Genomic DNA, 18,358 nt, shown 5'->3' with positions numbered 1-18,358 from the left:
GCGTATACTGCTCTCATATTCCTAACACCAACAGTATTGAAGATGAAACACTTTTTATAAGTCTGTCAGAAATACAAAGTCCAAAGAAATAACTTTTTTAGTAAAATCAATTTCCCAAACGATACAACTGAAAATCAGCTTATTTCTCTAGTAACAAACCAAGAGTTATCTTTTACACCTTGCAGATTATATTTTTACTTTATATAAACAAAGAAATACCTAGTTTTATTTATTTTTAGCTACTATTATTATACTGTATTACTTTATCTCTATTGGAGAAAATTTGAACTTATTTTTATATCACACTTTTATTGCCACAACTGTGATGTAAATCCAATATTTACAAGCAAGCAATAAAATATTATTATTATCATTCCTAATGTGTACATTTGTATTTCATTGAACTAATGGCAAAGCGATAAATAATTTGAAATAACTTAAGCGTGATGCTTGCGATAAAGCATTAGCTGCATTTTCGCCTTTCGACTTCAATTGAGTTATTTATTTTGAACAAACTAGTTCTCTCTTAGGCCTAATGTTACAGAGTAGCAATAGCTTATAAATATAAATATATATTTTGGTGAAGATATTCTGAAAACATGAAAATTTCAGCTTTTTAAAGCTGTAAATGATCTGAAAATGATTAAAGATATTATATAAGAATGTTTAATTAATTAATTAATTAATATGGAGGTTATGTAACTTGTTGAAAATATCCCTTTTACCTGTAGTAATCTTAGGATCTGTTCATAAGAACTATATTTGGAGAGGGGGCATGAAAACATAATTTTTTTCCTGCTTTTTAAAGATGCCTAAACAACAAAAATATTTCAAGTAACCCTTTTCTGACTCATAATTTTGAAGTTCCCTCGCCTATCTTCCACTGTTCAGAGAGGGGGAACAACATGTTTCATATTTTGGGACACAACTAAATATTTGTGTTCATTATTTGTGTTTTGATTTTTTCATGATCACAAGGTAAAATTAGAAATAAGGTGACTTCTTCTCACCTGCTTAAAAAAAAACCTTTGCAATAAATGTATGTAAAAATTGTGTAGCATGCTATTTAAATTTCATGAAGTTTAGTCTGCCCATCCATGGACGTATACCATAGTATATTACGATATTACGATGTATACGATAGTATATTCATGTTTCTCATACACGCGTGTATACATACCATGCATACGACAATGCATACGGTGGATACATATTATTCACAGCGCCCTCAGTAGCTCAAGCCACTCCCCGGAATTTCCGGAAGTTGCCAGTCATGGTACACGTAAACGAATAGCAAACCGATGTACGTCGACAAACACAAGCTATGTGCTGAAGCATACTGTATGAAGACACAGGTATTTGCTGTGATAAATGCCGACGCATCGAACAATCAGGTAATGCCACGTATGAAGTTTTCGCACAATACCTCGATACGATCAGCTCTGTCATCTTAGGAAACCTTTTATTGGAGAACTGCTGATAAGTCGAACAAAGTACCGTACGGAACAAGACTCACAAACCCCGTGCCTTAAAAAGATGAATTACTAGTAGGAAATGTAATTATTTGTATCATAGTCTATATGAGATATTGGCTTCTGTGAAGTGCCGTGTCAAAAATCAACCAATCGTGTCACTTATTTTAACAGGTACATTTAAAACTTTCACATTTTGAATTCACGGGTAGGTTAATTAATGGTCTTTGCTATGCCAAGGGTCGGTTTAAAATTAGACCCAATTGCAAAACACCCACCATGTGGTGTGTGCAGTTTAACCCGAGAGTCGCAACCATTTAAACATGCCGGTACGGAAACCACCATATGGTAAACCATTATTCGACATGTTTGTGCAGTATCGGTCAAATTAGTACAGGGGGCTGTCACTTTCATTGGAAAACCGTTCTACTTCTTGCAGCAAACCTTTGTAAAAATCCTATAAACTGATCAATGGAAGAGCTGTACATAATGTAGGACAAGGGGAAAACGTCTGAACACATAGAGTGTCGCACGAATGCTATACACAACTCCTTTTTACAAGTAATAAGAATGTGTAATGTGTGCATCAGGCTCTTCAAAAACCATGCCCCTTTATCAGTTATCATAGGTGTATTCTGAATGAATTTTTTTGTTTGTTTTTGAATAGGTACATCTGTAAAAAAGTCACGTTTTAAATAGAGATAGAAGAAAAGATGCCAAGAAAAAGGAAAATACCAAGCTCACCAGTGGACCAAACTACTTTGGATTCAGAGTTGCTTTTCCCGCATGCACCCCTAGCATCTCTCCCTGAAAGAAGGAAAGATCGGTTGGATTCAGAAGAAACGGGAGACGCTGAAACAGAATCTGAATCTGAATCTGATTCAATGGATGGGGGAAGAGGATTAAATGGGGACAAAATTAATATAGCTGTACTGTTGTTCTTGTATGTCCTTCAAGGAATTCCTTTGGGATTGGCAGGGAGTATTCCGATGGTATTACAAAGTCGCCATATAGGATATAAACAGCAGGCAATGTTTAGTTTTGTGTATTGGCCATTTAGCGTCAAACTTATGTGGGCACCAATTGTTGATGCCCTTTACTCCACAAGTTTTGGAAGGAGAAAATCATGGCTTGTCCCAACACAGTATCTCATTGGTATATTTATGATTGTGCTATCTCAACATGTCACAGACTTACTCGGAAACGGAGAGGAAGATTTTATTCCAGATGTGTTCACCTTGACCGTTACATTTTTCATGTTAAATTTCTTGGCTGCTACTCAGGACATTGCAGTTGATGGCTGGGCATTGACCATGTTGTCGCGACGCAATGTTGGCTATGCGTCTACCTGTAACACAGTCGGACAGACAGCAGGGTACTTTCTAGGAAACGTTTTATTCTTGGCTCTGGAATCATCCGATTTTTGTAACAAATACCTACGGTCAGAACCTTTGCCCTATGGAATTGTTACATTATCTGGTAAGAGATTTTCCCTTTATTTTTCAGTATAATTTTGATATCCTTGTCATTGAATTCAAGCTTTGTATGCTGCTGGCAATTATTATTGGCAGCAACCGAAAATGTAATGATATGTTTGTTTGTTCATTGATATTTTTCAGGAAAGTAGGATATTTAAAATGATCTTTATGTTAAACCATTGATAGTGGATATCTTGTTGTCTTGGTTTATTTGGTACAATAAACAAAACAAAAAATTACTACTCTCATTACCCAACATTTCCAAAACATGCCATCAATTTTTTAGCTCCGCTGTCAGCGACGCAGAGCTTATCAAATAGGTTGATTTTCTGTCGTCATCTGTCGTCCAGTCGTCCGTCGTCGTCCGTCGTCCGTCAACAATTGCCTTCTCCTCTGAAACCACAAGTCCAATTACTTTGAAATTTTATATGCAGTTCACTTTTGGTGACATCACTTAAGTTTGTTCAAATCGTGGTGAAATTTGCATATTTGTATTTTTGGGGCATTTTTTGGTGTTTTTGGTAAAAAAATCTTCTTCTCTTAAAGTGATTGTCCGATTGCTTTGAAATTTGATATGCAGTTTACTTAGGGTGACTTCAGTCAGATTTGTTCAAATCGTGGTGAAATTTGCATATTTGTATTTTTAAGGCAATTTTTGTCATTTTTGGTAAAAAAATCTTTAAAAATCTTCTTCAAAACTACCAGTCAGATAGCTTTGGTATTTGGTACGTATGTCCCTAGGGATGATCTATTTCAGATTTGTTCAAATTGTGCGGAAATATGCAAATTTACATTTTTAGGCAATTTTTGCCATTTTTGGTCAAAAAATGTATTTCTCAAAAAGTACTGGTCTGATAGTTTTGAAATTTGGTATACAGGTTGCTATAGATGAACTAAGTAATATATATTTAATTTCTGATGAAATCTGCAATTTTGTAATTTTTGGGCAATTTTTGCCATTTTTGGTCAAAAAATGTGTATTTCCAAAACTACTCATCTGGTAGCTTTGAAATTCAGCATACAGGTTCCTACAGATAAACTAAATGATATTTATGAAATTATGATGAAATCTGCAATTTTGTATTTTTGGGGCAATTTTTGCCATATTTGGTAAAAAAATGTGTATTTCCAAAACTACTCATCTGATAGCTTTGAAATTTGGTATTCAGGTTTCTACAGATGAACTTTAGTAATATATATTGAATTTCTGATGAAATCTGTAATTTTGTACTTTTGGGGCAATTTCTGCCATTTTTGGTCAAAAACTGTGTATTTCCAAAACTGCTCATCTGATAGCTTTGAAATTTGGTATACAGGTTTTTGTAGATGAACTTAATGATATTTATTGAAATTATGATGAAATCTGCAATTTTGAATTTTTTGAGCAATTTTTTCCATTTTTGCTCAAAAAAATTGTTTCTCAAAAAGTAATGGTCTAACAGCTTTGAAATTTGGTATACAGATTTCAATTGATAAACTAAGTAAAATATATTTAATTTCTGATGAAATATGTAATTTTGTATTTTGGGGGCAATTTTTGCCATTTTTGGTCAAAAAATGTGTATTTTCCAAAACTACTGATCTGATAGCTTTGAAATTTGGTATACAGGTTCCAATAGATGATCTTAATGATATTTATTGAAACAATGAGGAAATCTGCAATTTCGTATTTTTTGCAATTGGGGCAATTTTTCTATTTTTGGTCAAAAAATGTGTTTCTAGAAAAGTACTGGTCTGATAACTTTGAAATTCGATATGCAGGTTCCTACAGATGAACTAAATTTGATCTTTTGAAATTATGATGAAATCTGCAATTTTTATTTTTGGGGGCAATTGTTGCTATTTTTGGTCAGAAAATTTTATTTTCAAAAAACTACTCATCAGATAGCTTTGGTTGACATGTTCTTAGGGATGATCCGATGTGATATATTCAAAGTATGATGAAATCTTCAATTGTGTATTTTTGCAGCTATTTTAGCCACTTTTTTCTGGCCACTGCATTGAGCTATCAAAGATTTCCACCTTCTTCATCAACATGTGTCAAAACTAGTTATTCTCTACATAAACACAGCGGAGCTATATCGGCCGCTAGGTCGCTTGTTTAATTTATTATTATCTTATTTTATAGTTAAGAAAAACTTTCAATGTCATTTGGCCATGTTTTTAAAAAGCTCAATACCACAAAAGATACAAGTCACCTTTCTGCAGTTTCTACAAGATCCATAAGTAGCGGAAAAAATAGGTTCAAGTCAATTTACAGTAACTGTTATTGTTGCAAACCAGTCTTTGCTAATATTTAATGAAGTTTCATAAAAAATAGGAAAATATTCTCTATTTTGAGACAATTATGATGAAAATTGCCATACCAGACAAAAATGTATATGAAGTTATAGTAGTCTTGTGTGCAAACAGCCTGGAATTATGCATTGCATTTAACATCCTTACCATATTGTGTGCTCATTTGAAATTTTTTCTACATTTAGATCGATTTCAATTTGCATTGATCTGATTACTGAGTTCATTTAATTAAAATGTCAAGAAGAGAGATTGTAAAAATCCAGTTTCCTTTCTTTCAACATTCATAAATCAATAGTTTCAATAATTGTTTTAATGTATGAAAGACGTATTTTACATGTCGTCATTCTTGCATTCCTATTTTTTCCCAGGTTTTCTATATTTCTGGGGTTTTGTTTTTCTAATCACTACATCGTTGGTATGGTGGTTTAAAAGAGAAAAAGCAGAGCCGTCTGATGATACAGAACCAGGAATCATTGGAACTTACAAATTATTGATTTCAATAGTGCAACTACCAAGTGTCAAGGCATATATAGTCATTTTGATGACTTGTAAGGTGAGTTGTAAAGACTTTGTACACTACTTCAACTAGGATATAGCTGCAATGCTATCAACCATGGCCCTGGTGACATTTAGGATCCACACACAACAACAGGAATCTGTTTTTCATAGTGGTTGCAAGCATTACACCTTCTAACTCATGACACTTCAGAACTCTGGAAGTCCAAGCGGCAGTTTAAGGAAATTTCTTTTTGTCATTCCTAAATTGTTCAAACTTTTACCAAAAGAGTGGAATCATGATTTGGCAGTGTATGAAATGAGTTCAAGATGTAGAGGACACAATATTTTCATCTTTCATATGGGAGAAATTTTCTTGATATAATATAGGATTTACCATGCTGCATCAGGTTCTCCAAGATCCTTACTGTGTACTATGTACATGTGTTGTAGGGAATTGTGAGGGACAAATGGAGATAGTGGACACACCTTTGGGTTGCAATCTAAAAGGGATTTTCTTAGGGACTCTAAATAACCCCAAAACCAACCCTTAGATTACTAACAATTCAATTGAAATTTCTTTGTATCCATTTATCTTCAGTCTTGCCTGTTGTAATATCTCAGTGCATAGAACATAGGTGTATCCATCTGTAGTATGGCATTCAGTCTTGCCTGTTGTAATATCTCAGTGCATAGAACATAGTTGTATCCATCTGTAGTATGGCATTCAGTCTTGCCTGTTGTAATATCTCAGTGCATAGAACATAGGTGTATCCATCTGTAGTATGGCATTCAGTCTTGCCTGTTGTAATACTCAGTGCATAGAACATAGGTGTATCCATCTGTAGTATGGCATTCAGTCTTGCCTGTTGTAATATCTCAGTGCATAGAACATAGGTGTATCCATCTGTAGTATGGCATTCAGTCTTGCCTGTTGTAATATCTCAGTGCATAGAACATAGGTGTATCCATCTGTAGTATGGCATTCAGTCTTGCCTGTTGTAATATCTCAGTGCATAGAACATAGGTGTATCCATCTGTAGTATGGCATTCAGTCTTGCCTGTTGTAATATCTCAGTGCATAGAACATAGGTGTATCCATCTGTAGTGTGGCATTGATGATTCCATAGCAGTCACCAATTTAAGTTAATCACAAACATATTTTGTCTTAGAAGATGAGTTCATATGGCTAACATATGCTTGTACATTGTATACCAGTGACTGAGTCTCTTAAATTGTCACACTCAGTAAAAATAGGATGTCATACATGATTTGTCCAACAGTAAATCTTTGTATAAGAGTTTTTGAGTCAAAGGATAAATTTATTGTTAAGCTGATTTCTTATCATCTTAAGCAACATTTGTGTTTTTTTTCATTTTCAGATTGGTTTTAGTGCAACAGATGCAGCAACAGGCCTCAAACTGATTGAACATGGAGTTCCAAAGGAACGTCTTGCATTATTAGCGATACCGTTGATTCCGTTACAAATTGTGTTGCCATGGATAATCAGTAAATACACAGCTGGTCCAAGACCAATGGATGTATTTGTGAAAGCTATCCCTTACAGGTCAGTACCATTAATGCATTACAAATGATTTTGCATTTCTCACAAATTTAATGACTGTAAACCCCTGTAATTGAAATTGTTGATAAGGCAAGTTGCTGTAAGCAGAAATTCTGTATTGAATAAAATAATGCCTGTGATGAATATATGACCGTTTACAATCAGCACCCCATGATTAATATTAATATAGTGTACACTTAGGTCTCAATCAGTCAGTGTGGCGCACATTTTGTTTGCAAGAATGTTGTATCTTGTATCTGTTGTATCTGTTACTTTGTATATAAGACACTTTACAATTGGTATCCCACTTATTTTAGGATTTAGGTTGTACAAACCACATTCAAACCCAATGCTGGGATGTTTCTTGTAGAGGATCAATGTATTACCAAAGATGCTGATTTAACCCTTTCACCACAATGGTTTGACCCAAATTCATTGGTATCAATAGTTAGAGTGGACCTGTTTATGATGGTTGGGGGTTGGAGACAGGTTTAATGGCTGTTTACTCACTTTCAACACTGTTGATATTGTTTTTTCATCAATACAGAATTTCTCCTTGGAACAACTTAGCTTAGTCAACAGGCAGATGATAGATGAATATTGTTCAACACAACACAAAATATTGTAAACAAATCATAAAACAACTTTCAATCATAAAATTTTGGTATTTTAAAAAGAAAAATTAATGTTTAGTATACTACTGGGCATGGTATTAATGAGTTATCAAATCACATTGAACTTGCAGGAGATAATATGAACATCAAGTTCATTGAGCATTGCACCAACTTTCAAAATATTCAAGAGGGCAGGTGTGTATTTAAACATGTAAAGGATTAACTTTGGTGAAATTAGAGACAGACAGTAATAAATATTATGTACATTACAATACTGTTTAACTTTCTGATATTTGACAGGTTATTTATGGGAATAGTGCTGATGCTGATAGTTTGGTGGACGCCATCTTTTAAATCCGGCAATGATGAGTTTCCATGGTACTATTATGGTCTGGTGATGGTATGCTATGGTCTACACCAGGTAAGTTGTGACAATTTATTGAAGGAATGGCACTATGGTCTGTATGCATAGCAAAACCTCAATGTTTGAGTATGGTCACTCTGATCGTGGGCAGAGTTTATGAAGTTTTATCACTTGGTAAAATTCCTGTATCTGTCAACTCATTGGCCAAATACTGTTGTCAATAGTAACCAAAATTCAGAGTGTGGCTGTGGGAAATTCCTACAGAACGTAGGCTACCATCACCACATTCAGTAGCCCACTCTGAAGTCACATGGTCATATGTGAGAAGTTTCCAGTGCACAAGTCATGATTTCACAGTTTGGAAACATATATACAGCAAAATTTGCCATTTTTTGACTTGTAATATTCTCATGGAAGCCAACTTCTACTGACAGCCAGCTTCAAATTTTGAACAAATTTTTGAACTCTAAAACTTTTATAATTTTCTATGAGACCCAATTTCTGTAGCCTCATCTTTGAACTTATGAAAAAAACAAAAGCTTTTGGATGTTTTATTAGTCCCAACGGACACCGTCCGGGGGGACTTATAGGTTTGGTCATGTCCGTGCGTGTGTGCGTCCGTCCGTGTGTGCGTGCGTCCGTCCGTGCGTCCGTCCGTTCACGCAGATATCTCAGAGATGCCTGGAGCGATTTCATTCAAACTTGGTACAAGGATTACTTCATATGTCATACAGATGCACGTCGATTGGTTTTGTGATACGATCCAATATGGCTGCCAGGCGGCCATTTTATTACGATTTTTTCATGTACAGAGCCATAACTCAGGCATGTTTCAACTGCCGCCGTGCGGCCATTTTGTTACGATTTTTTCATGTACAGAGCCATAACTCAGGCATAACTCAACTGATTTTATTCAAACTTGGTAAAAGGACATTGACCTGTGTCATGCACATGCACATTGATTTGTTTTGTGATACAATCCAATATGGCCGCCGTGTGGCCATTTTATTACATTTTTTCATGTCCAGAACCATAACTCAGACATGTATCAAGCGAATTTATTCAAAGTTGGTACAAGGAGATTGACCAATGTCATACATATGTACATTAATTTGTTTTGTGATACGATCCAATATGGCTGCTGTGCGGCCATTTAGTTATGATTTTTTCATGTACAAGCCATAACTCAGGCATATCTCAACCAATTTTAATCAAATTTGCTACAAGGACATTGACCTATGTCATACATATGCACATTTATTTGTTTTTTGATACGATCCAATACGGCCACCGTGTGGCCATTTTATTACGATTTTTTTCATGTCCTGAACTACAACTCAGACATGTATCAAGCGAATTTATTCAAAAGTATTTTTATCACAGATGTAATGAAGAGGACTTTATCCTCTCTGAGGACCTGTAATCAAAGTACCCATTAACAAGTGGGGACTGTGTCATCAACGATGACTTGTCTTTTGTAAATATTTATTTCTTCCTAAAGGATTACCACAAACTATTTTGAATTTTGAATATTTGAATCTTTAGGAATCTACAAATATTATACTTTCCTAAAATTTATATAATAACATTTTTTATGAAAGATGAGTACAATCTCTTTGTTGTGATGCAGGGGTTTAGTATCACATGTAGAAGATTTTTTAAAATTTTAAGCAAATAACAAGGCTCAAATAATTAGAAGTATATTGGACATAAGTATTTATAATTTATAGATAAGTGAGATTCAAGTTTATTTGTACGTAGGATGCCTTTTTTAGCTATTTGGTCTAAACTTGAATTTTTTTTACTCAAATTTCAGATAACCTTGTATTGTATGTTTGTTGGTGGAATGGCATTCCATGCTAAAATCAGTGATCCAGCCATTGGTGGTACATACATGACATTGTTGAACACGCTGTCTAACCTTGGTGGCAATTGGCCAAGTACAATGGCTCTATGGTTTGTTGATAATCTGACTTGGAAGTCTTGCATTGATGGTCAGATCCAGGGATTGGACTGTGACAGCAAGATGAATGTTGAGGTCGGTAGAATTCCAAACCCTTTCTCTGTCATTGGCCATCCTGTGTGGATGACAAATAGCACCCTCATGATGTGCCAGCTTCATTTGGTGGATTCTCATGTAAACTTAATACACTCTCTCCCAGCCCCTGGTTCACTACAGGTTTTATAATGTCTTACCTACACTGATGTGCCCTCAATGGTCTGGCTAGGTCAGTCGCAAGCCAAATGTGTAACGAAACCAGACTAGACTGGCTACACCAGTTTGCTAAGCTGGATTACATGAGTTCAAAATCAGGGGTATGAGGGAGCCACTGCATAGCCAATCAGAGGCTGTTGAGAAGGAATTGGTAAATTATGGTCATTTCATGTAAAATTTCATAAACTGTGTCATCTTGCTTTGATAACAATAGCCTCTCTCAGCACACAAAAATATGTGACAATTTTGTAATATTCTACTCCTTTACAATCAAGATACACAAGATACTCAATGTAGGGTTTCTATAACATCAAGATAAGGTAATATCGATATTCGAAAGTTTTTCTACCAGTAAAACCACTGTGACAATAATGTTGGATGTGAAAAGTTTTTGAGATCAGGATGATAAGCAAGCAAAAGTGAAAAAATCTCACAAAGAATGAGAAGTAATTATAGAAGAAGTGCAGTACAGTTTGTTTTGTGTTAAAATCTAAGCTACGATAAAATGTCAAATTTGTACCACAATACTCAATCAGAGACAATCGATTTTGATAATAAGATTTTAGCTTCCATTTTGTGATTTAACCCTTTTCCTGCCAAGTTAATATTTCACCATCAAGTCAAGTTCGTTAAAACTAGTGAAGTACAATATGTCCCGTTTGGTGTGTTTTAACAAAAAAATTGAACATTTCAAGGCCCCTGAAATTACAGATACTGCAAAGATGATTTCCAGGACTAAAGCTGTTGGAACAGACCAAGCCAAATGGTGGAAATATGTATTGTTTTGGCTCAATATTGCTTTTCACTGAGTTGGCTGATAGGGAAGTGATACTGTCTGGCAGGGAAAGGGATATATATGACAAAATGAAAGCTTACATGTATCTGATGAGTTGAAAACCAAGTGTTTGTGTTTTTGTGTCTGTCTGTCTATCCATCTGTCTGTATACATGAATATATGTATGTACATCTTGCAGTCTGCCTGTTGTATCTTTTCAAAACTGTTTATAACGTTTATATTTTCTTTGTTTACAGGAATGTACAAAGGCTGGTGGACACTGTGTTACTGATTTTGATGGCTATTATATTGAAGTCATCATCTGCTTCTTCATTGGTTTTCTCTGGCTTCTATGGAAACGGAAAACTGTGCTGAGACTTCAAGAATTAGATGAGTCGGCATGGAAATGTACTTGAAAATGACAGTACAGTGATTTTAGTGGAAAAAATTCCAAGACAAATTAAAGGTATACGGTCACCTGTTCCAATTTTGCCACAGTTACCATGGAAAGAGAAAATCTAACCAATCACAGATTTTAAGCGGGTGGCCGCTTTTAAAAATAGCGCCCTCACATGGGCATTTTGAATACCAAGGAAAGCCCCTTTGACCATATATGGGCATATTTAGATTACAGGTGACTGTATACCTTTAAGGTATAAAGTGCATTAAGGATAGATATTCGGACACTCATAATTCTCCAATGCTTTTCTGGTCAAGTACTTGTTATGGCTCATTTTAATACTCACATATTAAATAAAGTATTTTTGCGAAATCTAAAAGATACTTTTTCTCAAAGGAATAAATAGAGGGATGACAGTCATTTTGAATTTCAAATGTTCCTGAAATATTGGGTAATGTGTTTCTCTTTTCCAGATTTTCCTGAGTGACCACAGATGTTGATTCTTGACTTTGAAAGGGAATAATTCCCTTTTGGAAAGTTTGAGCAAAAGTTTAAGTCTTTCAGTTTCAAGGTGCATACTACCTTAAAATATATGTTTCTCTGTCAGTTTCTTTCTTGTAATAGTTTGTGTTATTATTTTCCAGTTTTGTACAAGTTTTAGAGAAATGTCACGTTGTGAAAATATCAGGTTGTGAAAATCTGGAAATCTATCATCACTCAAAGTGAGCAATGATACCATGATGAATGGAGAGGAATCCCATCTTTTGCCGAAAGTGGGACTCATAAATTTTAACTTCTACAATGAATTGTACTTTACTGAAATAGCAAGTAGTTTTAATGTTCTGTCAAGTCAATGGTAAACGTGCCAAGGATATCGAAGTTTGTAATGTCGTGAAAGAATATTTCAAATCAGTTCCCTTGTTAGCTCATCGTCAGTGCAATACGTGTACAAACACAAAACGTCTCCCTGAAGATGAACACATCATCTTTGCATAATTGGTCAGTCATGTATCTGTTAAGTGTGCAACTTATTTTGAAAAGTGGATTATTTCATACTGAATAAATTAAAAAAATTAACTAAAGTTTAGATTGATAAATTTCACCTTTCTAGTCATGATTGTCATTATGTAGTTGTAAATTTCATGTCCTGGTAACTGGAACTTTTATCTGAAATAAAGTAATGACTCACCAAAATGCGTACAGTAACATCATTGACATCCAAGCATTTCACTTTCAAAACTCTTCAAAATTAATACTTTGCATTTATGTGAAGAAAGCTGTCCTCATTGATGAATCTAAATGGTTGCTTTCTGAGTTTTTTCATATCTCACACAATGGGAAGCTCTGATTTGCTCTTGAACCAGGTGTTGAGTTTCATCAGCCAATGAGTATGGACTGTTCTCTTTGTATTCATCGTCGTACACCACGCCCTCTTCGGCGAGTCTCATCACCCAACGCTGATTATTGCGTAGGTCAGCGGAGCGGAAATTATTGCTCTGGCCTGCGAGAATGTTTGTATTGGATTTCACAGGGAAATATACTGCTGTATTGTTGTAATAAACCCTTCCAGCCTTACCTTTGTTAATCTAGTCTACTTCTATATACCATGTTTCTGTTTGTGTTCATTGCCATGCCCAGGATGGCAAAGGGGTCAAACCTCCTCTTTCCTATTTTTAGCTCCCATAGCCATATGTATATATGGCAATGGAAGCTATTCTTATAGGCTAGGGAAATGTCTGTATGTATGTATGTCTGTATGTCTGTATGTCTGTCCGTCAACATCAAAAACTCCAAAACCGCTGCACATTTCATCTTGATATTTGGTGTGTACATGGATGATGGGCTGTAGATGAGATTTTGTTCAAATGAAGTTGTCATTGCCAAAAATATGCAAATTAAGTGAAAAAATGTAAAAACAGTCAAAATTGAAAATCTCAATAACCACTGAGCAGATTACATGAAAATTAGCATGTAAGTACTTTGGGCTGACCTGAAATAATTGTGCTTTTTTGATTTTTTGATATTGTTGAAAATATACAAATTAGTGCCAAAAAAGGCGTTTTGGTAAAAAATCTTCTTCTTCATGAACCGCTGGTCAGACAGCTTTGATATTTGGTATACAGGTCCCTAGGGATAACCCAAATGGATTTGTTCAAATTGTGATGAAATATGCAAATCTGTATTTTTAAGGAATTTTTTTGTCATTTTTGGTCAAAAATTTATTTCATCAAAACCACTCGTCTGACAGCTTTGATATTTGGTATACAGGTCCCTAGGGATAACCCAATTTGGATTTGTTCAAATTGTGATGAAATATGCAAATCTGTATTTTAAGGAATTTTTTTGTCATTTTGGTCAAAAATTTATTTCATCAAAACCGCTCGTCTGACAGCTTTGATATTTGGTATACAGGTTCCTACAGATAAACTAAATATGATACGTAGAATATATGATGAAATCTGCAATTTTGTATTTTTGGTGCAATTTTTGACATTTTTGGTCAAAAGTGTTTCTCAAAAACTACTTGTCTGATGCCTTTGATATTTGGTATACAGGTTCCTGGGGGTTCTCCTAGTGTGATATAGTGAAATTTGATGAAATCTTCAATTTTGTATTTTGGGTCAATTTTTGCCATTTTTGGTCAAAATATTTGTTTCTCAAAAGTTACTCATGTGATAGCTTTGATATTTGGTATACGTTTTTATACATAATTATGATGAAATCATCAATTTTGTATTTTTGCAGCTAATGTTGCCATTTTAGGTCAGGCCATCCTGAAATGAGCTATCAAAGATCTCAACCATCTTTATCAATACATATGTCACAAAAAGTTGCTCTCTACATAACACAGCAGAGCTCTGTCGACTATTGGGTCGCTTGTTTTTTCAAAACCGCTGGTCAGACAGCTTTAATATTTGGTTAACAGGTCCCTAGGATGACCTTAGTGAGATGATTTCATACAGTCAGGAAATACTTAATTTTGTATCCATGTCTATAGTAGCTTCAGGGACATTGGCCCTATGTTTAAGATAATGTTGTGATTCAGTAAGCATTTGAAATGGTAAACTGTATTTGGTGTTGAAATGCGGTAAAAAATAATGAGAAAACATAGCTGAGGTGATTTCAGCAGGTTTGGTTTCCAACAAATATATTCAAAGTTTTTTCAATGTTAAAGAGTGATGGAGGGGGGGGGGGGGGGTCCTGAGGTCCTGGCAGATTTGAAAAAAATCCAAACAAATGTCAATAAAAAAATCAGCCACAGAAGGTTTGTCAAAAAGAAAAGGTGGGATAGTGGGAAAAAAAGAATGTACAGTGTATCGGATAAAAAAGATGTTCCTCATCAATCTTCCAGGCAACCCTCTTTTATCAAATGGTACACCCCTGATGTATTTTTGTGTGCCATTAAACATGCAGTGTATTTTAGTTTAAGATGTCAATCAAGTTAGGTAAGGATTTGAAAGGAATAGTCAAGTTCACCACAGTTTAACTTTATCTCTTGTGTCATCATCCTTGTGTAATTGGTTAAGTTTGTAAGTTGCTCCAGATGTGGATATACCAGCTGTTCTGGAAGAAAACAATGTTTACTTTTCCCTATAGGGTTTCTGAGTTAATGATTGCATGTTGAAATCTCTCCAAGTATCTGGTGCATGGGCAAAATGTAAATATTGGTTGCATGTTATGTATTTCAGTCTATGTCAAATATTGTAAATGAAAAATCAAGAACAGTTTGCTGTGTGCTTGTAAAAGATAACATGTATGTCAATTAAATTATATAAAATAATAAATATTAAATATTAAATTAAATTATGTCAATTAAATATTAAAACTGCCTTGCAGTTTGATTGTCTTAAAAATTATCACAGAAGTAGAAAACGAAAAGAAACTAATCAAATTGCTGTAACATATTCACCCTCAGTGTCTGTAGGCCTATACTTAACTATTTTATCATTACATTCAGCTTTTTGTTATATCTTTATCACTCTCCATGGGCCAAGGCACACTTGGGGTCAATGTCATCACTCTGTGCCAGTCTGTGAATGTCAGTCTGTCTGTATTTAGGCCCATGTTTCATACAATTGGTGGTTTGTTTTGATAACTATATTTGGTATATAGGGATAACCTAGCACTACAATTTTTTGACAAATGTGACATGACTTCGGTGACCTTTGACCTCAAATATACATATTTGTCCATAACTCAGTAACCACAAGTGCTACACCCTTCATGTATAGTATGATGGGACACCTTATGATGCCACATATTGTACCTCATTAATTATGTGCATATCTAATTTTGAGCAAGCCAATAGAGCCAGAGGTCTGATTTTTGATATATAGGGATAACTATAGGAGAAAATATTTTTGACAAAATGTAATGTGACCTCGGTGACCTTTGACCTCAAATATACACATTTGTCCATAACTCAGTAACCACAAGTGCTACACCCTTCATATCTGGTATGATTGGATACCTTATGATGCCACATATTGTAGCTCATTAATTATGCACATATCTCATTCTGAGCAAGCCAATAGAGCTGGATGTCTGATTTTTGGTATACAGGGATAACTATAGGAGAGAAATTTTTTGACCAAATGTCATGTGACCTTGATGACCTTTTACGTAAAATATATGTTTATGTCAATAAATAAGTAACTACAAGTGCTATGTCCTTTGTATTTAGTAGGATGGGAGACCTTATGACAACACATGCTTTACCTCATTAATTTTGCACACATCTAATTCTGGGCAAGCAAATAGAGCTAGAGGTCTGATTTTTTGGCATATAGGGATTAATTAGCAATATAATTTTTTTTTCAAAATGTCATGTAACCTCAATGACCTTTGACCTTGATTATACATATATATGCATATCTCAGTAACCACAAGTTCTATACCCTCCAATTTTGATAGGATATTAGACCGTAAGATGTCACATCTTGTACCTCATTTATTATGCGCATATGTATTTCTTGGCTGGCCAATACTGCTAGAGGTCTGATCTTTTTTCCCGATTTAGAACCATAACTTAAGACATGCCTCATGTGTTTCAAATTGGGAACAACGACATAGACCTATTTGCCCATAGATCTCAACATATACACTCCAGTGATACTTCTTAATGACCACATTTTCCTGCCCCATCAAGACTAATACTCCTATTACAAGTAGGGACTGTCATTGTCAATGACTTGTTTAGTTAATGGTTGTATCACAGTATTCGATATTTCTAATTCTGTATTTTTTCCATTTATATTCTGAATAAATACATTAAACATATTTCACTGTCTCCAGTACATTACATTTAAGTATTTTCACTTCATGCACTTTATCCCTTTCACACATGTTCAAATATCTGACCAGAGAACAAACACTAAATAGTCCAGGATGGGAGCTACAGTGTCATTGACGCTATTTTTGAATGAATGCCACTGTGCGGAATGCACAGCACATGCACAGTAGAGTCTCTCCAACCAACCTGTGCATGAACACTCTATAGTTCTGTGTCAAGCTTTTTGGCAAAAGGTTCAAATCATGCAAGTCCACTGTCCCAAACTTTACAAGTAAAAAGTAAACAGAAATTGTATGTGGTGTCAAAGTCTACACAATGGCAATCGGGATCTTGTGATAGAGCGCTGAGGTTGCACATTCCATAGATAGATAAACTGCTTGCAGAAAACTACATTTCATTAAAAGTATAACTATACATGTGAAATGCACATAGCGAGCTAAATTGTAAGGAAGAAAAGGGAACATTATGGATTGATTCTGGAATTTCTTAATTTAATTGGTTTTATGAATAAACAGAGGTCTACTACATCTCAATCTGATGTTATCATTAATCTTTGAAATTTATCATAATTTGGTCCAATGTATGTATCACGTGGTAAATATTCAGCTCTGAGATAGTTATAAATTGTACAGATCAATAGGAAATGGTATTCATCTTCCACGTCTCCACTGTAATACAATTTGCATAATCTTAGATTCAAAGCTACACCCAGATATCATTGTTCCTGTATTTCAAGAGGAAGGGTGGAACATCGGAAATGTGCCAGCGCATGGATACAATTCCCCAAATCATGGAAGTAACACACACACAGCAAACCTAGAACACCCGCTGGTCATATTGAAAGTTATTTTTGGTAAGTGCCAAAAGAATATGATGGCTCCCAGTATCTCTGCAGACTATACTTTACAAAGCTCAACAAACAGTGGAAGATGGAAGACTGAGCAAAGGTACTGACAGCATGCTGTCACAGTTTATGGCACATTTTATGGAAGGACAACCAATTGTGATGCCTGCAAAAAAGCAATCAGGAAGATTTCAAACATTCATCCACTCTAGAGACTGTCAAATGTGTTAGATTGAGAAAAAATTCATAATGTTCACCTTCTGCTTGTACATCCGATATGCAGCAACATGAAGGGATTATCAGTACAAGAACTTGACACTGCCAGTCTTTGCATTGTTGCTGTTTACTGCTTTTTATCATGTTCAGTCAAAGTCTCAACAGCAAAAAAAAACCACTAGGATATGTCCCTCTGTTTAAGTCATGCCCTTGGGGTTGATGATGTATATGCAGTGATATTGGAGTACCGGATTGGCTGCTTATTGTGAAATGATATGTGATTGGCTTCTCACAGGCCATTTCTAACTGGGTGATAGCATTATCAATGAA

General features: G+C 35.0%; 1 protein-coding gene across 2 annotated transcripts; it reads left to right on the top strand.

The window, feature by feature from the left end:
* Positions 1 to 1,254: 1,254 nt before the first annotated feature.
* LOC139137699 (acetyl-coenzyme A transporter 1-like) lies at positions 1,255 to 12,869 on the top strand. Of its 2 annotated transcripts, none has more exons than XM_070705928.1 (7): positions 1,255 to 1,394; positions 2,140 to 2,951; positions 5,617 to 5,801; positions 7,126 to 7,310; positions 8,222 to 8,342; positions 10,102 to 10,323; positions 11,533 to 12,869. In XM_070705928.1, the coding sequence occupies exons 2-7, from the start codon at positions 2,186 to 2,188 to the stop codon at positions 11,689 to 11,691; spliced, it is 1,638 nt and encodes a 545-aa protein (XP_070562029.1). In that variant the 5' UTR covers positions 1,255 to 1,394; positions 2,140 to 2,185; the 3' UTR covers positions 11,692 to 12,869. The 2 variants fall into 2 exon arrangements, with proteins under 2 accessions (XP_070562029.1, XP_070562030.1); XM_070705929.1 differs by having other exon boundaries at positions 1,337 to 1,646.
* The last annotated feature ends 5,489 nt before the right edge of the window (positions 12,870 to 18,358 follow it).

The sequence above is a fragment of the Ptychodera flava genome, chromosome 7 (assembly GCF_041260155.1).
Source record: "Ptychodera flava strain L36383 chromosome 7, AS_Pfla_20210202, whole genome shotgun sequence".
Classification (NCBI taxonomy): domain Eukaryota; kingdom Metazoa; phylum Hemichordata; class Enteropneusta; family Ptychoderidae; genus Ptychodera; species Ptychodera flava.
Note: the sequence above shows the minus strand (reverse complement) of the source record. Positions and strands in the feature narration are given on the sequence as shown.